The 26280-nt window shown below is 42.5% G+C and overlaps 1 protein-coding gene across 1 annotated transcript; it reads left to right on the top strand.

Annotated features, from left to right (window-relative positions):
- Nucleotides 1-1131: 1131 nt before the first annotated feature.
- On the top strand, nucleotides 1132-24590 carry GP6 (glycoprotein VI platelet). The gene is made up of 8 exons (XM_063089917.1): nucleotides 1132-1165; nucleotides 5816-5851; nucleotides 5977-6234; nucleotides 9123-9407; nucleotides 19536-19587; nucleotides 22114-22175; nucleotides 23782-23832; nucleotides 24355-24590. The coding sequence occupies exons 1-8, from the start codon at nucleotides 1132-1134 to the stop codon at nucleotides 24588-24590; spliced, it is 1014 nt and encodes a 337-aa protein (XP_062945987.1).
- Nucleotides 24591-26280: the final 1690 nt, after the last annotated feature.

Raw genomic sequence — 26280 nt, 5'->3', positions numbered from 1 at the left:
TTTGAAAGGAAGCAGGCGTTCAAACATGTCTGTTAAATTAATCAGTGACTTAGGGAAGGTGATGTCAGCGAGTTTCTTTTTTTAAAAGAATTCTGCTAAAAGACACATAACATGATATTTACGATTTTAACCATTTGTAAGTGCACATACAATTCGGTGGCATCAAACACATTTACAATGTTGCGTAACCATCACCATCATCTATACCCCAAGCTGCTTCATCATCCCCACACAAACTCTGTACTCATTAAACATTAACTCCCCTACCCTTCTGCCCCCAGCCCCTGGCATTCTACTTTCTGTTTCTAGAATTTAACTATTCTAGGTCCCTTATATAAATGGAATCATACAATACCTGTCCTTCTGTGTCTGTATAATTTCATTTATCATAATGTCCTTAAGGTTCATCCACGTTGTAGCATGTATTAAAATTCCATTTTTTAAGACTGAATAATATTCCATTGCACATATATATCACATTTTGTTTATCTGTTCTTCTGTTGGTGGACACTTGGGTTGCTTCCACGTTTTGACCATTGTGAATAAAGCTGCTATGCACCTTGGTGTACAAGCATCTGTTTGACACCCTGCTTTCAACTATTTTAGGTACGTAACCAGAAGTGAACTTGCAGTATTATATGGTAATCCCATGCTTAACTTTTTAAAGAACCACCAAACTGTCACTGCACCATGTTACCTTCCCACCAGCAATACATGAAGGTTCTAATTTCTCCACATCCTCACAACATTTGTTATTTTCCATTTTTTAAAATTATAGCCGTCCTGTCCTAGTAGGTGTGAAGAGATATCTCACTGTTGTTTTGATTGACATTTCCCTAGTGACTGTTGGGGCTTTATGGGAGCGTGGGAACACAGACCATGCCCCAGTAGGCAGACAGATAGTCCCTCACCAGGCTGGCCAAGGCAGATAAGTGAGACTCCTTGGAGCTTGTGTGCAAGTCATTCTCCTGAGGAGACAGCACCAGCTCGATGAGTCTCAATTAGGAAAAGCTGGGGCTGATGGAGGAAGGGAGGAGAGTGTTCTTCATCCTCATCACATCCTGTGTCTGTGCTCCAGGCTCCCACGACTTCCCTCCTTGGCCACAGAGCTCAGGACAAGGCTGAGGAACCATGTCTCCATCCTTATCTGCCCTCTTCTGTCTTGGTGAGTCCTGAGGGTTGATCTGGGAAATGCTGAAAGACAGACACTGTTCTGCCAAAGAATATGCTTTTAAAAATTGTATCAGTAGGTCAAGGGTTTGGATCTCCTTACCAACCAGCCATTAAAAAAAAAAAAAAAAAAATTGCATCAGCAATGAATTTCAGGCAAGAGGGGACCTACAAGAGCCCCTTCATTTGTTCTGTGGGAAAACTGGGGCCCAGGGAGATGGTATGTTTTGTCTGAGTTATTCCAGTTTAGTCATGCCTGGGCCAGGAAATAAACACAGGTCTGCTAGTGTTGGTCCCAACTTTTTCCTTCTTTGCCATAGTTGCTTTTTTTTTTTTTTTTTTAAATGTGGACTTGATGATATCAGGACTAGGTTATAGATTTAATTTGTGAATATACCCTACAGTAGTGGAGCAAATGAGATTTTTCCCTCAAAGGATAGGTGGTGGGATTTGTCTTGCCTGATCTTCATCAGTTTTGTGCGAGGCACGTCATATGCATTATTTCCTTGTTTCTTCAGAAGAACTTCACCACTAAAGGGACAGAGGCTCCAAGAGACTAAGCAGGAAGGAACCTGTTGTGTTATTGGTGCTAAGAAGGCAGACTGTGAATAGAAGCAAACTCTCACTCATTTTTTCATTCATTCTTTAACACACTCTTAGGTAGCACATACTATGGGCTAGATATATTTTTTTCCTTTTTATCAGACATTAACTCACTTAATCCTGAACAGCCTGATGAGGTAGGACCTATAATTATCCTTATTTTATAGATGAGAAAACAGACCCAGAGGGGTTAAGTAACATGTTCAGGGTCATACAGCCTGGGCTTGAATACAAACTAAGGAATTTTGGCAACAAGTCCATGTTCCTTTTTTTAAAAATTTTATCTTTTTTCTTTTTGGGAAGAGGGAACTGGCTGTTTCTACTTATTTTTTTAATTGACAAAATTATACATATTCCTAGTGTACAGCATGATGTATTGATATATGTGTATATTGTGGAATGGCTAAATCAAGCTAATTAACCTATCCATTACCTCACTTATCTTTTTCTTTTTGCACTGAGAACATCTGTTTTGTTTTGTTTTTATTCATTCCTTTCTTTTCTTATTTTTATTGTGGTAAAATGTATATAACATAAGAATTATTTTATTTATTTTAAAAATTTATTTATTAATATTATTTTTTTGCATTCTAAGATGTGTTGCAGAGCAGTTGGGGGATGGGGAGAAGGGAAAAGTGAGGGAAATAGGGTTGGAGGAGGAAGGAGGGGAGCGTTGTTGAGGCCCGTGGCACCCCCTCATTCCGGCAGGGGACACCAGGAGGCTTCCAGAGGGGGCTCAGTCGTTGCTGGGCTAGATGCAGATGTTAGGGGGCACGGCTGAAGCCCTCGGCCCCCCCACCGCCCCAGCTTGGGAACCCTGGGGTGTTTCTGGTGGCAGCTCAGTGGTCGTCACTGGGCTGGTTGCAGATGTCAGGGGTTGTGGCTGAGGTCCTCGGCCCTCTCCCACCCTGACTCAGGAGCTCTGGACACTTCTGGTGGCAGCTCAGTGATTGTTGCTGGGATGGTTGCAGATGTCGGGGGGGGGGGTGGTTTGAAGAATTACCACTTCAAAACATACAATTGCACAGAATTAATTACATTCTCGATGCTGTATGACCACCACCTCTATTTCCAAAACTTTTTCATCATCCTAAACATGCTCTATACCCATTAAGCCATGACTTCTCATTATTCCTTTCCCCCAGATGCTTGTGGTGAGACATTTAAAACCCTCTCTTCTAATTTTGATAATTTCAAGTATACAATACATTGTTATTAACTGTAGTCGCCATGCTATACAATAGATCTCCAGAACTAATTCCTCCTGTCTCTGAAATTTTGTATTCTTTGACCAACATCCCTCCAATTCTACTCCCCTCCCCAGCCTTCAGCCCCTGATAACCACCATTCTACTCTCTGCTTCTATGAGTTTGAAAGTCCATGGTCTTTACCACTGAACTATGCTGCTAGTGTTTGAATCTACCACCTACCTGCTGTAGGACTGCAGAGCAAATACTGCCTCAACAGCCCGATGTATAAAATGGAACGAATAATGGTACTTAATCAGTAGAATTATGGCAACTCAAAGTCCATACACAGACAGCGCTTAGCATGACTGTAATATTTCCAGCCATGTTAGAGGGTCCCATGGAAACCTATGAAGGAACTGAGGTGGGGCTGTGTTGGCCATGGTGGGCAGAGATGTGGGTGGTGCTTGGGTACAGGGTGCAAAGGGAGCCTGGGGTGGACAAGGGGTGGGACTCAGAGTGGGCTGGTGACAAGTGTGTCACTCTCTAAGTTCTGGAGTCGGAGACGATCTGGGCTCAGCCACTTGCTAGCTGTGTGAGTGAAAGGAAATTGCTTAGCCTCTCTGTTCAGTTTCCTTGCTTATAAAGGGAACAATAGTAGTCTCTTTTTCTATTGTGTGTGTGTGTGTTTGTGTGTGTATGTGTTAAGGATAAGGGTTACCAGATAAAACATAGTGTGTCCAGTTAAATTTGAATTTTAGATAAACAAACAAAAAGAAGTCCTTTTATTAAGCATAAGTATATCCTATATATCTCATGAGATATACTTATACTAAAAAAAATGATTTGTTGCTTACCTGAAATTCAGACTTAGCTGTGAGTCTTGTATTTTTATTTGCTAAGTATGGCAACTCCAGTAAGATTAGAACAGATAATTTTACCAACTTAAGAGAAAAACAAAAAAGTCTTAGTTTGAGAGAAAAAGAGCAATTAATTAGTCCAGTTGGAAGGAAAAAGGGGAGGGGAGAACCTCCAAGGGAAAAAGCAAAATTTACAGATTATGCAGTTTCATAGATGTTGTGTAAAATTACATGGAGAAGCTATTAAAAATTGTGGAAAGATTAGTAATAGGTTCCAATAAAACCCTGAAGATGGAAATTAATCAGGCATTTATTACCACTTTGGAAAACAACCAGAAAACACAGATAGGTACAACATGATAATCTTCAGGTGTGAATAGAATTTGCAGTCATATTAATGAAATCACTGAATATTGATTTCACCAAAAAGTGTAAAATAGTGGAAAACCTGTGAGTAACACACCCTGAGACATCTTAACTTATAATGCAACAGACCCCGCCTTGCACACAGCCCCTTCTCAGAGGGTCATTCGCTTTCCAGTTGTGCAGTAGGGTTGGAGTTGAGATGGCTTCTTGTGGTCACTGGGGTTTTTCTCATTTATAGTCAGTTGAGTCGAGAGTAGCTTTCACTGCCTTTATTACTGTGCTTTTTGTGATCATATAGACAACTGGATAGTATTAACTTTCTGATGACCCAATCATATATTTTATTTGATAATTTTTGGGGGCCTAATGTATCCCGTTAGGGTAGGGTTTTATTGTCTATATAGTAGTCCCCCCTTATCCTCAGAAGATAAGTTCCAAGACCCCCAGGGGATGCCAGAAACCTCGGATAGTACCACATCCTGTATATATACACACTTACTTCAAAAAGTTGGTGGAAAAATAGAATTAAAAGATAATATGAATCTTTCCATGAACTTTCTGAAGTACGCTTGTACTATGTTTTTTTCCTGTATATACATACCTGTGATAAAGTTTGATTTGTAAATTAGGCACAGTAAGAGATGACCAACGATAACTAATAATAAGAATTATAACAATATGCTGTAATAGAAGTTATGTGAATCACTCTCTCTTTCAAAATGTCTTATCGAACTGTACTCACCATTCTGGTTGTGATGATGTGAGATGATAAAATCCTGTCGAGGTTCACCGCATGTAACTGAAATGGTGGATAAGGAAGGACTACGGTATTGCATATAGGATAAAATGCAATAATATATGACATGCAACAGTATATACAACACTTGCCAATACGATAATGGTATGTTATTGCTTGTACCCTTGGATATTATTGTATATTGAGAGATTGAAGAGAGGAAAAGAGGGGACGGCAATGTCAGATACTGGAATCCTCACCTCTGCTAAGGAAGTCAACGTGCAATGTCTAAAATTAATGAGTCAACAGAGAGCGGTGTGCATGCCTTTTTTTTCTTTTTTTTTAGAATTACGTAGATATAAAAATGTCAGAAGGAACAGCAAAAATAGTTAAAAGTGTGTGCATGGGAGAGGGGCAACGGCGGGAGCTGGACAGGGTCAGGGAAGGAATCCCTGTTTAACTTTTAAACAACTTTTATTGTGATTAACTACAGATAACATAAAATTTACCACTGATGACATTTAGTAATTAATAATGTTGTACGACCATTATCTCCATCTATTTCCGAGATACTTTTATTACCCCCAAAGGAAACCCCATACCCACTAAGCAGTCCCTCCCCAGGCCCTCTCCCCAGCCATGACCACCAGTCATCTGCTTTCTTTCTCCATGGGTTTGCCATTCTGAGCGTTTCATATAAATGGCATCGTGCGTGGCCTTTTGTGACTGGCTTCTTTCACTTAAAGTATGTGCATGTGAGTGTCTTCAGAAAAAATAAAATAATGATGACGAAGAAAGTGAATGCATGCAAATGTCCTGTCCTCATGCCAAGCTGGCAGAAAGTGTCGATTAAATGGAGTTCTGAGCATCTGGTCCTTTTCTTCTTTCCTCAGGGCTGTGTCTAGGGCAGGTGATCCAAGCGCAGGATGGTGAGTCCTCCCAGAGTCCCCAGAACCCTCCTCTGGGTCCAGCCAGCCAGAGGCGGGAGGGGGTGTCAGGGACCCAGGAAGGGGTCTGGTTGGAGACTGACCTCTGGGCTCTGCTTCTCTTCCAGGCCCACTCCCCAAGCCCTCTCTTCAGGCTCTGCCCAGCTCCCTGGTGCCCCTGGAGAAGCCGGTGACCATCCGGTGTCAGGGGCCTCCAGGCGTGGACTTGTACCGCCTGGAGAAACTGAGATCCAAGAAGTATGAGGATCATGCAGTCCTCTTCATCCCGGCCATGAAAAGGGACTTGGCCGGACTCTACCGCTGCTCCTATCAGAATGGGTCCCGCTGGTCTCCCCCCAGTGACCAGCTGGAGCTGGTTGCTACTGGTAACCCAAGGGGAAGGGGTGGAGTGAGGCTGGACTTGTAGCCTCAAGGCTGCGTGGTCCTCAGCTCTGGACTCCACGGGGGTGAAAATGAGGGATGTCAAGGACACTAAATCCAAAAATCCAACAGGGCCAGAATTAAGGTGAGGCACCTGAGGCATTGGCCTTGAGTGCTAAATTTAGGGGAGGTAGTACCACAAAACTCATTAATCAATGCAAATAACATTTTCATGAAATTAAAAAAAAAATCAAAATCAATTCCAAAAACATCAACGATGAACAAAATATCACAATTTGAAATTGAGTCAAGATCTAGCAGTGCCTGTGCCAAGCCATCCCTGAGCCTGAGACAGGAGGAAAAATGGACAAACTCTATTTGTGTTTCAATGCATTTTTAAATGGTTAATTATTTTCCAAAAGTAGACTTTGGAAATATCATTGGTGAGTTTACTTCCATGAACGCCTGGAATGTAAAATTATAATAAATTCTGGGGTATTTTTTTTTTAAAGGGGGGGAGGTAAAAGTAAAATATTTGAACAAAATAATTTAAAATTTAATAACCTACTTTTCAACTTTTCAGTACTTAATTATGTTATTTGGAAAAAATTAAATTTTGCCTCCCGTTATTCCGGAGCGGCTGTACAGCAGTCAGCCAGGCACTTGAGCTGGTGTCTCCCTTCCCTTCCCTCCCTCACTCCACTGTAGCATCGCTGGCCTCTCTTCTGCTCCTGGAACATGCCAGCCTTCCTGCTTCACTATTGCTTTTGGGGTCTGACTCACATGCTATCTTGTTATTAATTATTTCCCTCACCCCCCTAGTTAAAATTGCACTCCAATTTAAAATGACATTCATTTGTTTATCTTAGTTATTGTCTATTTTTTCCTCTTGATAGGATTATTATTTGTTAGAACAGAGACAGACACATAATAGTTGCTTAATGAAAAAAAAAATTGTTGAGTGAATGAATGAGCCATAACTACCAGGCAACTTCTGTGACTATGGTGTGCCAGGCACGCTTCAACACCCTCAACGATGATAAGGATCTCAAATTACAGTAGTGGATTCATGTTTAGGAGTGGAAACCTTAGAGACAAAACTTGTGATTTTAAATTTCATCTCTGCCAGTTACTATTTTATGGTCGTGAACAGATTTTTTATTTTTATTTTAAAAATTTTATTGGTTATGCATATTCATGGGGTACAAAGCTGACCGTCACCACTTGTGACCGAGATGTGAGGGCCAGACCAATACTATCAGCATGGCCATTACTACAAATTGCAATTAGTCCCCGTGTCCCCCACCCAATTAATCCCTGACCTCCCTCTATCCCACTCCACAACCCTAGGTCTGCTCTCTCTCTCTGCACGTCCAACACTCCACTGTGGTCTTTCTTTCCTTCCTTCTTTCTCTCTTAGCTCCCACTTATGAGTGAGGACGTGGTATTTTTTCGTCTGTGCCTGGCTTATTTCACACAACATAATTTTCTACAAGCTCATCCATTCATCCATGTTGCTGCAAATGGCAGAATTTCATTCTTTTTTATGGCAGAGTAGTATTCCATGGTGTATATATACCACATTTTCCTTATCGGGTCATCCATTGATGGACCCTTAGGTTGGTTCCATATCTTGGCTATTGTAAGTAGAGCTACGATGAACGTAAGAATCTCAAATTATAGTAGTAGATTCATGTTTAGGCGTGGAAACCTTAGAGATGAAACTAACAATTTAAATTTCATTCTGCCACTTGTTATCTTATGATTGTGAACAAATTACTTTTAAACAATTTTTAAAAATTGTTTTCAGCTTTATTGAGGTATAACTGATAAATTAAAGTTGTGTACATGGCAGTTTATAAGTTGATATTTTGATATTCATATACATTGTGAAATAATCACCACAATCAAGCTAATTAACACCATCACCTCATGTAGTTACTTTTCTGTGTGTGTATAGTGAGAACATTTAGGATATATCCTCTTAGCAAATTTCAAGAATACACTGTAGTATTTCTACCTATAGTTGGACAAATTATTTAACATCACGTGCTTAGTTTCGTTTCTAAAATAGAGACATTAATAGTGATAAATTCATAGGTCCTTGTGAGGATTCAATGAATTTGGAAGGCACCTGGAAGCTGGTACTTTAATACAAGTTTAAAATATAACTACTGTATACTATATTACAAGCTTACAATGTAGTATAAGCTTAAGCTATTTTGTTACTATGATCATACGTTGAATGCTTGCTATGTGTTAGACACTCTGCTAAGTGCTTAATATGAGGGTACTTCGAAAATTTCATGGATTGTCCATGTAGGGCTGGAAAAAAAAAGTTCTTGGAAAGATTTGTATTGTATTTTTTTTAAAAGATGACCGGTAAGGGGATCTTAACCCTTGGCTTGGTGTTGTCAGCACCACACTCAGCCAGTGAGCTAACCGGCCATCCGTATATCGGATCCGAACCCGTGGCCTTGGTGTTATCAGCACCACACTCTCCCAAGTGAGCCACGGGCCGGCCCGAGATTTGTATTATATTTTAATTCCATTTTTCCTTGAACTTTTTGAGGTACCCTTGTCCATTGTCTCATTCGATGATTCCCAGTTTACAGTAGAGGACACTGATGCACAGATACGGAGGGGGATTTGTCTCCAGGGCCACGTGGCCACTAACTGGCAGAATCAAGATTTAAGCCCAGGCACTGTGATGTGACCACAGCCATACCCTGCTAACCACTTTGTGACCCTGCCTCTCCGTGAGGCATGGGCTCTGCAGAAAGGATACAGCCAGAAAGTCCCTTAGCCCTGAAAGAAGTGGTGGGACATACCCACTCTCCACAGCCGAGACGCTGGCCGTCGTCTTTAACACCAGAGTTTTCTTTTCTCCCAGGAGTTTTCACCAAGCCCACTCTCTCAGCTCATCCCAGCCCGGCCGTTTCCCCAGGAGGGGACGTGACCTTACAGTGTCAGACCCCATACAGCTTTGACCAATTTGCTCTACAAAGAGAGGGGGACCCTGAGCCCTACAAGAGACCCGAGAGGTGGTACCGGGCCAGTTTCTCCATCATCACAGTGACTGCTGCTCACAGCGGGACCTACCGGTGCTACAGCTTTTCTAGCAGATTCCCTTACTTGTGGTCAGCTCCCAGCGACCCCCTGCAGCTCGTGGTCACAGGTAAGGTGGGTGAATTCATGATCTTTCTTCCTTGGCCTTTATAGGCCCTGATGGCAGTTCCAAGGGGAGGGACAGGTAGAAGTGAGGAAAGTGGAAGAGCAGGGGAAGCCCCAGGCTCCAAGCAGCTTTGAAGGAGGTATTAGTTTTCCTCTTGATGCTGTAACAAGTTACCACAAACTCACTGGCTTACAACACGGATTTATTATCTTAATGTTCTGGAGGTCAGAAGTCCAAAAGGGGGTTCTCATTGAGATTAAGCAAAGGTGTTAACAGGGCTATATTCTTTCTGGAGGCTCCAGAGTTGAATTCGTTCCTGTGACTTTTCCAGCTTCTGGAGGCCACCTGCATTCCTTGGCTTGTGGCCCTTTCTTCCATCTTTGAGGCCAGCTGTTACCCTTCTTTAAATCTCCTGTTCTCTAACTCTTTTGCCTCCCTCTTCCATTTATAAGGGTCCTTGTAATCACACTGGGCCCACCTGGGTGATCCAGGCTAATTTCTTTATCTCAGGATGCTTGACATCTGCAAAGTCCCTTCTGCCATGTAAAGCAACAAATTGAGATGTTTTGGTGATTAGTACTCAGAAGTGATATATATATATGAAGAAAAAAAATTTGTAATACCATAAATAACATCCTTGTCTGGTCTGGGTTTCAAAAATAAACAAGCAGACAACAAGAAACTTGCAGAAATTACTGAAAAATGCCACTATTGTAAGGAAAAAAAACTTACAATGCCTTTCCTTACACTACAATCATACATTCAGATTTTCTTATTTTTAATTGGTACAATGTATCTGAAAAGCTTGCTGCTAAATCTTTTACATCAATGGGTACAATTTAAACATCAGTACCGATGTTTCATGCCCACTGTTGCTTTAGGAGCATGTGCTTTCTCAAGTATTTGAAGCTAATCAGCTTATTTAAAATGTCTTACTATTGCGAGGACTAATGATTCTACCAACACTGGGAGAATTTTTCTCTTCCTGGTAGTGGATTAAAAAAGTTAGTACAGGGTAAAATGAAAATGTTCTTGTTTCAGACTTATTTTCATTCAAAGGTAGCTATTGGGGTCATTACTGGCTAAAAGTTGTCTTCCATTCTTTTCATTTTTTTAATTTATTTTTTAATTTTTGTGGCTGGCAAGAACAGGGCATTCTTTTCTTTTTTTCTTTAAAAAAAACAGCTTTATTGAGGTATAATTTATATACCTTAAAGTTCACCCATTTTTGAGTGTCTAATTTGTAAACTTTAGGAAGCTTATGGAGTTGTACAATCATCACAATCCAATTTTAGCATCTTCCCATCACCCTGAAAAGATCTTGTGCGCATTTGCGGTCCAGCTCCAGGCAACCACAGATTCACTTTCTCTTTGAAGAAATTTGCCTTTTCTGTACATTTTATATAAATGAAGTCATACACCATGTAGTCTTTCATGACTGGTTTCTTTCAAACAGGATAATGTTTTTGAGGTTCATTCATATTGTAGCACGTATCAATCTTCCATTCTTTTTAAATTTTTATTTTAAATTGAAAAGTAGTAATTGTATGCTTATGGGGTACAACATGATGTTTCGATATATGTATACACGGTGAAACGATTTTATCAAGCTAATTAAGACATCCATCCCCTTACATACTTATCATTTCTTTGTAGTGAGAACATTTATAATCTAATCTTTTAGCAATTTTGATATATATGGTATACTATTGCTAATCATAGTCATATTCTTAAAGGGGGTTACTTTCAAAAGAGGACAGCATACCTCATAAAGAAAATGTGGCACATACGTTCAATGGAATGTTGGGCAGCTTTAAACAGGAAGGAAATTCTGACACATGCTACAACATGGATGTACCTTGAGGACGTTATGCTAAATGAAATAAGCTAGTCACAAAAGCACAACTGCTTTATGATTCCACTAATATGAGGTATCTAATGTAGTCTAAATCATAGAAACAGACAGGGAAATGGTGGTTGCCAAGGGTTGGGGGAAGTGGAGTGAGGGAATTAGCATTTAATGGGCACAGAGTTTCAGTTTCACAGGATGAGTAATTTCTGGAGTTCTGTTGCGTAATCATGTAAATATACTTAACACTACTGAATCGTATACTTAAAAATGTTGTATTAAATCAAACAAAATACATCATTGAATTTTGTTAGAAAAAACCTGATTTATTCACAATTTTTTTTTCTTACAGAAGTAATGCTTCTGTAAGAAAGCATTACTCTATATTATTTATAAAATTTATCTATAAAAACTTAATAATATAGAAGTGTGGAAAGTAAAATGTGAAAGTCTCTGTTCTCCAGTCTCACAACCCATGGTTAATAATTGGATTTGTATCCTTTAACATTTTTTTTCTATGTAACTCTAGGAAAGTAACACTATCTGAATAAAAATTTATTATCTATACTGTTAAAAATAAATACATCAAATTGTAACAATTGCTTTGGGTACATGGAATGAAGGGTCATTACTTTTGATTCTATTTTTTGGTATTTTCAGACTTTTCACTTTTGATTGCTGATATAATAGGAGCAAATAAAATAAACATTATTGAGGAAGTAAAAAATGGTTAAGGTGGTACATTTAATGTTATGTGTTGTAACTACAATTAAAAATAAAAATTAAAAGAAAAGAGGGCAGTACATACTTTTCATTTTTTTCATTTTTAAAATTTATTTTTAATTGACATATAATAATTGTGTATATTTATGGGGTACAAAGTGATGTTTTGATCAATGTATACACTGTGGAAGGATTCAGTCAATCTAATTAACATATCCATCACCCCACCAATATCATTTTTTTGTGGTGAGGAGGTTAAAAATCTATTCTTTGAGCAATTTTGAAAAATACAATGCATTATTAACTGTGGCCACCATGCGGTGCAACAGATCACTGAAACTTATTCCTCCAGTCGGACTGAAGTTCTGTGTCCTTTGATCAACGTCTGCCCATTCTTCCTCCCACCCCAGTCGCTGGTAACCACTCTCTACTCTCTGTTTCTATGAGATCAACTTTTTTAGATTCCAGGTATAAGTGAGATCATGTGGTATTTGTTTTTCTGTCTGGCTTATTTCACTTAACATAATGTCCTCCAGATTTATACATATTGTTGCAAATGAGAGAATTTCTTTCTTTCTTTCTTTCCTTTTTTAAGGCTGTACAGCATTCCATTGTATTTTCTTTAACTGTTCAGCCATAGGTGGACACGTGCTTTTCTACTGTAATACTCAGAGGTTTTTTCTTTGTTTTGTTTTTGAATCTTGATCTTTCCCATCCCACTCTCTATCACAGATTCAAAACCTACCCATGATCTGACAGCTTCTCAGCATCTCCTTTGCTCCAGCCTCCATAGTCTGTAACTGGATTATTCCAGCAGCCTCCAAACTGGTCTTCTTGCTGCCACTTTTACCTCCTTTAGACTATTCTCAAATCGACAGCAAGAAGAATGCTTTTAATCTAATTTAATCAGCACACATTATATTAAAAAAACTATAACACCACTCTGTACTCCATAAATATATACAGCTATAATTGGTTGAGATATAATGTAAAAAAGAGATAAATAAAAAAGTTTTTAAATTAGGTGATTTTGTGGTTTGGCTCAAAGTCAGCCAGCAGCTCTCATCTTACTCCTCTCCAAAGCCCCCAAGTTTCTGATGGCTTATGTCACCTCACTCCGCCTTGTTCGCCCTGCTGGAGATGCACTGGGCGTCTTGCTCTGCACCACCACACAGGCTCACTACTTCCTCGGGGACTCGGCACTTACGGGGATGCTTCCCTCCAGGTCCTCATTGTTCATTCAATTACCTCCTTCAGATCTTGGATCGAAAGTCACCTTCTCACCACTGCCATGCACTCTAGTCACCTTCTTTACTAATTTTTCTGCACAGCATCTCCACCATCTGTTATGCATACCTTGTACTGATTTATGATGTTTGTCATCTGTCTTCTTCCACTCCCTCTAGAATGTGAACAGCAGAAAGTTAGACATTTTGGTCTGACTTCTTTTTTGCTGTATGCCCAGCACCAATAACAGTTCCTGACACATAGTAGGTGCTTAACAAATGCTTGATAAATGTATGAATTATTCTACTCAGGCACCCTTATTTTTTTTTTTAACAGCTTTATAGAGGTATAACTTACATACCATAAAATTCACCCAATGACTTTTCATAAATGCACAGAGTTGAGCAACCATCATCATGATTCAGTTTTAGAACACTTCCATCACCCTGAAAAGATCCCTCATTCTCATTTGCAGTTACTCAGCATTCCCACTTCTAACTCCAGGCAACCACTAATCTTTCTTCTGTCTCTATAGATTTGCCTTTTTTTTTTTTTGGTTCCTATTCATTTATAGATTGAACATATTTAAAGAGGCCTTTGCTGTGGCTGGTGCTCTGTTGAAAGCTGATTGAAGCTTCCTCTTAATATATGATATCTTTTTCCTTACACACACACATCTCTGTGTGTGCACACACACAGCCACACGCTTATTAGTAAAGCAAACAGTATTTAGCCAAAGTTGCATCCAACATCTGTATAACTGTTCCTGTGATCAACACTATGGATTGGAAGTACACAGTGCTGTTAGAACCTAGGAGGAGAGGCAGTCCAGGAAGGCTTTTCCGAGGAAGCAGCGTTTGATCTAGATCTTAGGGCAGAGTAAGAGTTAATGAGATAGGTGGAGTAGGTGGGATAGGCTGCAGGTGGATGGAATGGTATGAGAAAATGCCCTGTGGTAGGATGGAGATTGGCAGATTGGTGTAGTGTGGCTGGAGGGTCAGGAAATGGAAATGGACCGTGCTTTGTTTCTTAGATACCCTCTCTCCCCCCACATTGTGATGACTGCCCTTTCCCCAAACTGTCTCATGGTTCCTGTCTCTACATTTACTTCCCTGGAGACAAGAGACAGTTTTGCTCTCAGGGACAAAGTGAGGGTGTTGGTCAGAGTGAAAGAGTGAAAGAAAATGAGCCGAAACACCAGGTACTGATCAAGCTTTATTAAAGGAAGAAAATCTGCCGGGCTGCACTCAAAATGGAGAGCAGCATCAGGCCTGGGGGTGGGAGAGCTTATATAGGCTGAAGGGAAGGCTGATGTAGTCAGGGAGGGGTTTGGTGCTGGAGTGGAAGATAAGGCTGGTGGATGCAATCAGGTGGAAGGTTGCACCCATGTGGAAGTAGAGGAGTTTCTATTTCTCAGAAACCACGAGATTTCTCTTAAGGGAAAGGCTGGAGGCTATTTTGTGCTTATTGTGTGCAAAATGGCACCGGTCATGTCCAAGAGCCATCATTCCTGCCTTTTAAGTATAAGGAGAAGGGAAAAGGGGTGAAGGTCTCATTCTTCTGAAGCTACTTCCTGCCGGAGATGGGTGAAGATATGAAAAAATAAGATTTATGTTGGTGGGTAAAACAATTAGGTGGCGGGGTATTGGTTTCATGTGGGGAGGCTGTATTCTTCCGGGTAAGAGTCGCTGATTCTGAGGGGCTTGTATCCTCCTCCCATGAAGAATTCAGTGACTTTTTGATTGGTGAAGGCCTGCATACGTTCCTGTAAGAAACTAGAGAAACACTAAAAGAGGCAGGGACCAAGAAGAAAGATATGTCCCATCATAGTTAGGGGTCCGACATGCTTTGTCCTGAAGTCCTCGCCCATCGCTATAGCCTAGGTGAGTGGTTTGGGTGAAGCAGAAATGTTTTTATCAGGGGTGGGGCACTGGATTCCAGCAGAATCCCCTTTGGAAAGAGCTATCTGGTAGTTTTTACCCCCATAAGAACATGATGTGGCAGTTGTCTGGTCATAGCGGGAACGTATGTCACAGATGTGAATGTGTCCTGTAGGGTTCCCCCAAAGATTCTGGGTGGCAGACCTGGGAGGTTGGAAAGTGTCCTTCCACCCACCAACACCTTGGTTATACATTGTGAACAGGGTGTGGCATATGTCTCTGTTAGGAAAAGAAGCAAGAAGAAGAGAAAAGGCAAGCGTTCAAGTGCTGAGTGGTTGAGAGGGGGCATAGTAGGTAAAATGAGTAGAGGGTAACCTCGTCAGGGGTGTAATTGCAGAGGGCGCCCTGCCAGGCTGATTCAGTTACCCACTCAAGGCTGTCTTCAACACCAGGGGCGGTGCATCGGGACCCGTCTTGGAGCAGCTCCTGTGTGAAGGACGTGAAGTGGGCCTACAGGAGTGAGAGGATAATCGCTGGGGGAAAGATCATCCTTCTTCTGGGATTGGGGGAAGAGTGCAGGTCCTGGAGATTTTCAATTTTGTGGGTCCTCAAGTGGACAAAGTGTAAGGAGATGTTGGGTTAAGGGTTAAGCAGAGGGACCCCTCTGGCTTGGTGTTAACAGATTCTTTGGGTAAAGTCTCAGGTGCTAGTTTTACCAAGGATAAGTGATACCAAGGGGCCTTTCCTAGTACCTTTACTGCTGTGGGGGTGGTGAGAAGTACTGTATAAGGCCCTTCCCAATATGGTGAGAGGGGCTTTGGGATTCGGGTTTTAATATACACTTGCTGTCCCGGGCTCAGTTTAAAGTCTGAGGCGGTGGTGGGGAAGGGATGAGGTAATAGAAGGTTGGCCTGTTCCCTAAGAAGATTCCTAATGAGTGAAAGAGTAGGGAGATACTGGCCTAAGGTGATGAGCTGGAAGGGAGAGGTGTAAGAGTGAAGGGTCTACCATACATAAGCTCAGAGGGGCTGAGGCCTGTGGGTTTGTGGGAGGCAGCTTGTAGGCAAATGAGTACTAAAGGGAGAAGTTGGGTCCAAGGGAGGTGAAGCTCCACGGACAGCTTGGTGAGGTGTTTTTATGAGGTGATTGGCTTTTTCTACTTTGCCTGATGACTGAGGCTGGTGTAGGTTAGGCCGCTTGATAGGGTGCGGGGAGATGTGTGGAAAGAGATTGAGAAAGAGGTCTAAAGCCTCCATGCAATGATGTTCTAAGGGTCATGAGTGTTTTGGGATGAGAGTGGCTGGATTTAGGGGAGGGCAAGGTTTGAAGGAAAACTGGGAATTCTCAATGAAAGTAAGGTGAATAAGTAGTAGGTGGGAAGGGGAGAGAATTGACTTGGTCTTATGGCTGAGAAGGTCTTGAAGATGAGGGGAGGAACAGATGACTGTTGTCCAAAAGTTAGTTTAGAGCTTTCTTGTGCTAAAAGGGTGGCTGCTGCCAAGGTCCATAAACGGGCCTATCCTTGGGCTGTGGTGTCTAGTTGTTTAGAGAGGTATGCAACTGGGGAGAAAACATCTCCTGCCTCTTGTCCCAAGACCCAACTGCCAGTCCTTGGGTCTTGGTGATGTATAAAACAAAGGATAATATAAATTTGGAGAGAAAGAGCTGGGGCTGTGAGAAAAGCAGTTTTTAATCACTGGAAGGGAGAACGAATGAGCTTTGTGGGATCTAAGAGAACAGCAGGATCCCCTCTGGCTGCCTCATAAAGTGATTTTGCTAGCACGCCAAAGTTAGGAATCCGTAGGCGCAGATACCCTGCAAGCCCCAAGAAAGAAAGGATTTCACCCTCTGTGGTAGGAGTAGGGAGTTCGGAAATTAGACTCTTGTGATCCACCATTATTTCTCTGGTGTTGGGGTGAAGTGGGCTCCCAAATAGGTGACAGAAGGAGAAGAAATTTGGGCCTTGCTGGGGGACACTTGATAACCCCTGGAGGCCAGGAAATTGAGGAGAGCAACAGTGTGGGCCTGCGAATCCTCATAGGAGGGGCTACAAAGGAGGTCATCCACATATTGTATTAAAGTGCTAGAGGTTGGAGGAAGTTCAGATAAGTCTTGAGCTAAGGTCTGGCCAAAGAAGTGGGGGCTATCTCCAAACCCCTGAGGTAGTACTGTCCAGGTGAGTTGTTGAGAATGACATGTATCAGGATTGATTCAAGTGAAGGTGAACAGGTTTGGATAGGATGGGTGTAAAGGGATAGGAAAAAGGCATCTTTGAGGTCAATTACAGAGAAGAAATGAGTTGCTGTTGGGATTGTGGGTAGAAGAGTATATTGGTTAGAAAGGTTTGGGGTTATGGGTAAAATGGCTGCATTAATAGCCCTGAGGTCTTGAACTAAATGGTATGATCCATTAGGCCTTATAAGGATGGGTGTATTAAAAGGTGAGTGGGTAGGCCATAAGAGATGAGAAGAAAGGAGTTTGTGTATGATGGGTTTTATGCCTATTACGTGTTTGTTAGCAATGGGGTATTGTGGGACATTAGGGAACAAAGAGGGGTTCTGCAACTTAACAAGGATAGGGGAATGGTGCATAGCAATGGAGAGAGAAGAAGTGTCCCATACTACGGGATTAACCTTGTCCGAGGGGAAGGGGAAGGTGGAAGCCTCAGGGGCCAGGTCTGGGGCAGCCTGTAACAGGAGTATTATAGTTGGAGTTAAAAGTGTTTAGGGAAAGAGTAGCTTTGAATTTGAAAAGAATGTCCCATCCCAGTAAGGGAACTGGGCATTGAGGCATTATTAAAAATTTGTGTGTGAATTGGGTGTGATATAGGGTGTAGGAAAGGGGTTGAGTGATCTGTGGGTGGTATTATGATCCCATAACCCCTACTATTGTGATAGAGGATGGGGTTGTTGGTCCTGCATAATCAGGAAGGGTAGAGTAAGTGGCCCCTGTATTGATGACAAAAGAGATCAGCTTACCCGCTGTGAAGAGAGTTACCCTGGGCTCACTCCTGGGCAAATCCAAGAAGTTCCGGTAAGGATGGCCATGAAGCCAAAGGCTGTGGGTTGGGGACTGGGCCACTCCCTCCCTGACAAGTGAAACAGTCAATCTCCCACTGACCTGGCTGTTTGCAGTGAGGACAGGGCCCAGAGAGGGCCTGGGGTCAGGAGAGGCCCATACCCAGTGGTCTGGTTGACTGCATTTGAAGCAGTTTCCAGGTGGCTTGACCAAAAGTTGTCTAGGTCTCTGAGAGTATCCAAATTGAGAGTGCCATCTTCTGGCTGCTGGGATCCATTGTCTAGTTTGTATTTAGGCCAAACCTGATTGTAGTAGAAAATGAAGCATTCGGGCTTTAATGTCTCCCTGAAGGCCAAGAGGTTGGCCAGGAGACGGCCTGGAGGCGTAGAGCATGGAGGTTTGGATTGTGAGGATCCCATTGAAGGGTGAGAAAGGAAACAGGCAGTCCTAGTTAAAGAAGAGTGACAACAAGGTGCGTGCTTGTTGTGTACACCTTCTTTTGCAATCGCAGTAGCGAGAGGAGCCACTGACCAGCTAGAGGAGCATCCTCCAATACCTGGGGCGACTGAGAGGGGTTCCCTTGGCCAGGTGCCTGGGCTTCATAGCAAGTAGACAGTAGTCATAGAGAGTAGTCGGGGGAACCCATAGAAGTAGGACAGACCCACTGACACACCCTGAATTGAGGCCGCTGTTGGATGCGTTGGTCTGAAATGGCAAAAGGAGAGAGTCCTGGAGACACCCAGTTTGGCAGGTCCGGGAAGGGCGGCCAGGAGGGCCCATCAACCCAAGAGAGGGGATCATCCGAGGGTCCAGGCCAGGACCCTTCCCAGGTTTCAGCACCATAATGAAAGAAAGTGAGCAGAAAAGCTGGGTACTGATCAAGCTTTATTAAAGGAAGAAAATCTGCTGGGCTGAGCTCAAAATGGAGGGTGGTACCAGGCCTGGGGGTGGGAGAGCTTATATAGGCTGAAGGGAAGGCTGATGTAGTCAGAGATGGGCTGGTGCTGGTGTGGAAGATAAGGCTGGCGGATGCAGTCAGGTGGAAGGTTGCACCCATGTGGAAGTAGAGGAGTTTCTATTTCTCAGAAACCATGAGGTTTCTCCTAAGGAAAAGGCTGGCAGCTATTTTGTGCTTATTGTGTGTAAAATGGCTCCAGTCATGTCCAAGATCCATCACATAGGAATTCAGAAGAAGGAACAGAACTGAGGTTCAAAAGGGAGGGAAGGTAGGTACAGAGTGTGTTATTATTGATTAACCCCGGAATGTGCCAGGTGTGCTTTTCATATGCTATTTAACACGCACAACAGTCCAGTATGTAAGCTTCTTTATACTCATTTTCCAGCTGAGGGAACTGGGTTGTAGAAATGTTTCATCATTTGCTCAGGACCCACAGTGAAGAAAGCACAGATTTCTCTTCTTTTCAGATTTCTCAGGAACCTCTGCTATCCCCAGCCAGCTACCCACAGAGACAACTTCCTCTGCAACAGGTAAGTGCTGGAAGATTCATGCTGGTGTCTGGGATATGAGGCACATGGATCCCTCTTACTCTTTCTCCTCGCTGCCTAGATTTCTTGATTTAATTCACTTGTCTCACAAATTTGCTTTGTTTTAAAAATCCTTTATTTCTGCCTGTAAAGAGGGTAGATATCATAAGTAAATAGATATTGATATGCTGCCCCACAACCCCACTTCTATCCTGCACTGGGTGGATGCTTTATAATGTCTAATATGCAGAACAATAATATGAGTGGCTTGTTAAATAGATTCCTAGACACTGTGTCTAAGCCTCTGATTCCACCAGTGAGTGGTTCTCAAACTTCCGTGGGCATAAGAACCACCTGGAGGGCTTCTTAAAGGACAGACTTCTGAACTCCCAGAGTTTCTGATTTAATAGGTCTGGGGGTGGGGGGAGGCGAGATTCAGTGATTTTCATTTCTAAGAAGTTCCCAGGTGATGTTTCTGCTCCTGATCACGTTGAGAACCACTGTGCTAAATTTTGTGTAAGGCACAGTATTCTCCCATTTTCAAAAGCATCTCATCAGATTCATCTCAGGTGTACTGGAATACAGCCTGTGCTTGAAGAAATAACGTGCTAGGCTGTGGCATCTCTAATATTTCCTGTGTCTCAGGGATAGACCTGAGGACTAAGGAACAAGAAACATGTTGAGAAGAGCCAAAGTTGGTAAATAATGAGATAAATGAAGATGAGGGAAGTATGGAGCTGTTAACGCCAAATGATGCAGGACATGCATAAAAAAGGTCAATACACTGTGTGTGTTTCTGATCAGCCTTTTTTTTTTTTTTTTTGGTGGCTGGCCAGTACGGCGATTTGAACCCTTTACCTTGGTATTATGACACCACACTCTAGCCAACTGAGCTAACTGGCCAGACTGCATTTTTTAAACTTTATATTTTGAAATAATTATAGAGTCATAGGAACTTTGCAAAAATAAAACAGATTAATCCCATGTCCCCTTTACCCATTTTCCCCCAATGGTTACACCTTAAATAATTAGAGTACAACATAAAAACCAGGAATTTGATATTGGCATAAATATGTGTACAGTTCTGTGTCAATTGGTCACATGTGTACATTCCCATAACCATCACCGCATTCACAATATATAACTGTTCCTTCCCCCACAGAGATCTTCCTTGAGCTAAATTCTTTATATTCATATCCGTCCCCTTCTCCTTCCTCTACTATCCCTAACTCCTGGCATCTACTAATTTGTCCTCTTTCTTTGTAATTTTGCATTTCCAGAATATTGTATAAATGGAATCATCCAGTATGTAACCTTTTGAGATTGACTTTTTTTTTTTTTTTTTCATTCAGTGTCATGCCCTTGAGGCCCATTCAAGGTGTTGCGTGTGTCAGTAGCGTGTTCTTTCTGGTGGCTGAGAAGTGTGGTATGCATGTATCACATGCTGTGTTTAAATTGAAATTAAAACAAAGTTTATTAATGAATCTCACAGGAAGAGAAGTAACTGAGAACAAATAATACCCAAGCTCTCATACCACAGGTAGTTGAGCACAAGCTAGGTTTTGCTGAGCTGGTTCCAACATAAAAAGACCTCCAGAGATGGTCCCTACACTCAGCAAGAGCTACATATTTATAGGCTGAGGGGGTTTCAGGAAATATTTTAGTGGGGATAAGGGATGTCCCTTTGAAAAAACAAGGGGAGGTCCCTGGTTAAGAAAATGATCTTAGTAGGAAGTGGGGCCTCCTGTGCTCAGAGGCTGACATCAACTTGTTCTTCTGTTGAACCCCCAAAGACCGGCTGACCCATTTCTTATTTTTTACATTGAAATATAATTCACATATCATAAAATTCATCATGCCCATTATAATGGCTATAATTATTAAAAAACAAAAGAAAACAAAACAGACAACAACAAGGATTGGTGAAGATTTGGAAAAATTGGAACCTTCATAAATTATTGGTGGGGACGTAAAATGGTACAGCTTCTTTGAAAAACAGTCTGGCAGTTCCTCAAAAAGTTGTGTGATTCCACTCTTGGGTATGCACCCAAGAAAATAGAAAACTTATGTCTGCAGAAAAAATTGTACATGACTATTCATAGCAGCATTATTCACAATAGCCAAAAAAGGGGCCGGCCCGTGGCTCACTCGGGAGAGTGCGGTGCTGATAACACCAAGGCCCTGGGTTCGGATCCCATATACGGGTGGCCGGTTCGCTCACTGGCTGAGCGTGGTGCTGACAACACCAAGTCAAGGGTTAAGATCCCCTTACCGGTCATCTTTAAAAAAAAAAAAAAAAAAAAAATAGCCAAAAAAGTAGAAACAACCCAAATGTCCATTAACTGATGAATGGATCCACTTCTTATTAATCCACTGAGAGATGGAAGATAAGTCTTAGGGCCTTTTGAATTCGTCTGTGCAGTGTCTGTCAGAGAAAGGGGTGTCAGGGAGCCCTGAAGGGATATGGAAAGTAGGGACCCATTGGGAAAACCTGATATTATTTCACTTCCTTATAACTTTCCTGCTTTGAATTCCCAGAAACCTCCAGGAAACTGACCATCTCACCCACGAACAAAGCCTCCACAACTGGTAAGTAACCAGGCACTTAAAGCTCAGCAGAAAGGGCTGTGAAGATAGGGCTCTCTCTTCCATCATCTAAGCCTATAGGCTTTTAATCTGTTTCACTAAAACATCTGACTCTTCCCAAGAAAGTCCTTGGTTTGAGGACAGAGGATAGGGTGGAGGTAGGCTCTGAGGTTGGGGACAGAGGAGCATTTTGGGTGATGTAGCTGTTTCAAAGATGGCGGAGCCAAGGCTGTGATGGGAAGACCATCGCCCATCCCTGCGCACTGCTCTCGGGGTAAAGTCAAGCTCTGTCGAGTCGGCTCTGATCCAAGTATTTAACCTTGTTTCCCATTGTTTTCATGTACAGCCTGTGCTTCAGCCCCTCAAACCATAGGTGCCTGGATACAATACATCTTACTCCTCCAGGCCCCTGAAAATACGCTTCCTTCGCACTGCAATCTCCTTTCCCCTTGCTTTCTCTGGAATGTCTCCAGACAGAACACCTTAACAGATCCTCTGAGACTAGATTAGATATCTCCACTGGGACTCACACCACTGGCTTTCTTTTCTTTTCTTTTTTGACAATTTTTTTATTGAAAGATAATTGATTATATATATTTGTGGGGTACAGAATTGAATATCAATAGCTGTGTGCACTATGTGATCAAATCAGAATAATGAGTATACTCATGTTTACAAAATGTAATCCATCTTTGTGACCCTTAACTAATTTCTTGCTCTTTCTTGCTAACACCTCTCTCCCTCCTTTCCCACCTCTAATAACCATACTCTGGCTTTCTTTAGACTCCTGATTCCAGAAGGTTCTAACACTATGCTGGAATTTCTCCCCATCCTCAGCTCAATACCCTTCTAGTCACCCTTGGGATGCAGCCCGGATTCCTCAGCTTGCTGTTCAGTGAGCACAGATATTCAGCCACTATCGATCCTTCCACTCTTGTTTGCATTCCTCACGCTAATCTCATCCATACTCTTCTGGATGTTTCATATCCTTCCTGACTCTGCACCCAAGCCACTTGCTCTGCCATTTACCCATGCCTTCAATTCCATTTCCCAATGGCTTAAAAAAGTCTTTTTTGACTCTCCAGGCTGGAATGGTAGTTTCCTCTGTCTTTTCTCAGTGTCCCATGGGCTACCTATTATAGCAATTTTCACAGTCTATTAAAATTATCACTTTACTTCTTGGTCTCCTCCAATAGTCTGGGAACCTCACATGGACTATATCTGATTAATCTTTGGATCCCCATATCCCAGCATATGGCTGAGAGTACCTGGCAAGTCTCAGGAAATACTTGTGAAATAATAAGAGAGCTAGAATGTATGTGCTTATAATATGCCAAGCACTGTGTTTTATAGTACTACTATCATTTTTTCATATCAACCTGTAAGTGATAGCATTACTTTTATTGAACAGTTGGGAAAATTGGCTCATAGATGTTGAGTCACTTGCCAGACGACTTGGGGTTTGAATCTGGACAGCCTGACTCCACAGTTCATGCTCTTTTTAAGTGCCGTGGAATTCTGCCTCCCAAGTGTGGGTGTTCAGAGTAGGGACTGGGATGGGGTAGGGAGGATAGTTCCATTTATTCACACAGCCTTTTTTGATTCCTAGAGACTTCTAGGAATATCAACATCTTTCCAAAGAGGTCAGGCCCTCCAGTTGGTAAGTTGTTCTCTCCAGACCCACTTGCTTCTCATTCCTGTCTCTTCGCCCAGAGCTGATACCTTTCCCTGAACAGAAGCTACATCTCTGTGATCTTGGGTTCCACTGTATGAAATATTAAGGGGAGGAGGGCAGAATATCAGCACATGGAGTTCAGAATAGATTGATAAAATCAGGTGGGAAGGTTGAGATTTTCCAAAGGGTCAAAGAAAGAAAAATTCCGTCTCTCCCCACCACCTTTATAAATGTCTTCTCTTCCACAATTAGGTAACCAGGTAGTGTCTGTGTCAGCGGTTGTATCAGAGGCCTGTGAGGGGACGTATGGGAGAGGTGCTATTTAGAGAACTGGGCTTATCTAACCCTTGATCCTTTCTAGGAAGGAGATTGGCATCCCAGCTAGTAGGACATAATAGGATCTCAGATCAGGAATATGGCTATGAGAAAGAAACCCAGGATGTGGCTTGAAGTGGGTCCTAGAGATGGGCATTTATCACTTGCTCCTGTCTCTCTTTATTCTTCCAGGTCTTGCCCGCCAGTATTACACCAAGGGCAATCTGGTCCGGATATGCATTGGCATCGTGATTCTAATACTCCTGGCGGGGCTTCTGGCAGAGGATTGGCACAGCCGGAAAACCCCCCCGACGCACAGGGTCAGACCTGTGCAAAGGCCACTCCCACCCCTCCCGCAGACCCCAAAATCACATGGCCATCAGGATAGGGGTCGACTAGATGGTCATAACCATGCATGCCACCACTAGAACCCCAGGCATGGTTGTATCCAAGAGGTAGATCATGGCAGTGGGGAGGTGAGTTAAAGAATGTGCGTGGAATGTGTGGAGCATGAGAACCAGAGGGTAGAGCCTACAGCTGTGGAAAAGAGCGTCATGGGGCCTCTTCTTGGTGCTCCATCCAGGAGTTGTTGAGTCAGTCCTCTGTCCGAGGACTCCATCCATTTGGAAAGGAAGGAATCTAGTGGAGGCCTCAGTCTCCTCCCTGATAACTTGCACATTGTGGATCTTACGATACCATGACTGGACCCCCATCATGGTCACTCTCTTCACCTCTCTCTAATATGGGTTCCAGATTGATCTCTAATATTCTCAGTTCTCAGAGATCTCTGTTCCATCCTCTCTGCAAAATGCTCCCATGTTTCCACTTTGGCTCTCTGTGCTCTTCTCTGGTTATTCCCAAACCTAACTCTCACCCTGACTCCATCTTAAGTTGCTGTCCGATAAATCTCCTTTTGTTTCTTGAAATGAGGCTAGTTCTCTCAGGCAGCTGGGCATGCTATTCCTTTTTCTTGGTATATGATGATAATTATAGGGCTGGCTGCTTAGCTCAGTTGGTTAGAGTGTGGTGCTGATAACACCAAGGTCCGGGGTTTGATCCCTGTACTGGCCAGCCCCCCCCCCCAAAAAAAATGTTATAACTAACATGTCAATGGCTTTCCTTCATATTAGAAAAAGAGTCCAAAGTCCTAATCTTGTCCTAAAGGCCAAAATAGATAAATCCATAGAGATGGAAAGCAGATTGGCAAATTCCAGGGACTGGAGGGAGGGGGTAGAAAGGAATGGGCATAAATGCTTAATGGGTCCAGGGTTTTATTTTAGGGTAATGAAGATGTTTGGGAACTGGATAGAGATAATGGTTGGCTGCGTAACACTGTGAATGTACCAAATGTCACCAAATGGCTCACTCTATAATGGTTAATTTTATGTTATGTGAATTTCACCTCAATAAAAATTAAAAACAAAAAAACCCTGCTCCCTAACACCCATCCAGCTCTGTGTCCTATGGAACTATGTCAGATTATACAAGAAATACTTCCTCTTCACTGTCACCAGGTTCTGACATCCTGTTGGGGGCTGTCCCCTCCTGAGACGCTGAAGCCTCTCTGCTGTTAACAGTCCTCAGGTAGAATTCAGTCTGAGTCCTCCATGGATATGACTCATATACACATGGGGTTCCAGCTCCCATCAGAATGAAACTTAAACCCTGAGGTGACCCCTGACCTTGGAAGGTAACTTGCCCCCCAGGGGCCATCATAAGGATGCACTAAGATGATGTTCTGGGCTTGGCCATGGGATCTGCTAGAGAAAAAGAAATACCCAAGGTTGAAATGGTATTTCCACTTTTCACCACCGAAACTCTATGTCTGGACCTGATGCTTGGGGGAGAGGAATCCTACCCCAATCTTAAAACCTGGGTAACCCAAGAAAATACACTCAAGCATGGATAACGTGGCCAACTCTGCACCACCCAGCCCACCCACAACCATTTTTCTCCCTGGGAGTCTTACAAGTTGCTTCATGGGGCAGAAAGCACCTCACTGGGAAAGTGGAGAGCTGGCTTCTAGAACACCTTGGCTACAGCTGCCCACATGGATTTAGGAGTCGCTTATGTTCTATGTGCCTGTGGTTTCTTATTTGTACAGTGAGCAAGCCATAC

Source organism: Cynocephalus volans, chromosome 3 (assembly GCF_027409185.1).
Source record: "Cynocephalus volans isolate mCynVol1 chromosome 3, mCynVol1.pri, whole genome shotgun sequence".
Lineage (NCBI taxonomy): Eukaryota > Metazoa > Chordata > Mammalia > Dermoptera > Cynocephalidae > Cynocephalus > Cynocephalus volans.
This window is presented reverse-complemented; position numbering and strand designations above follow the sequence as displayed.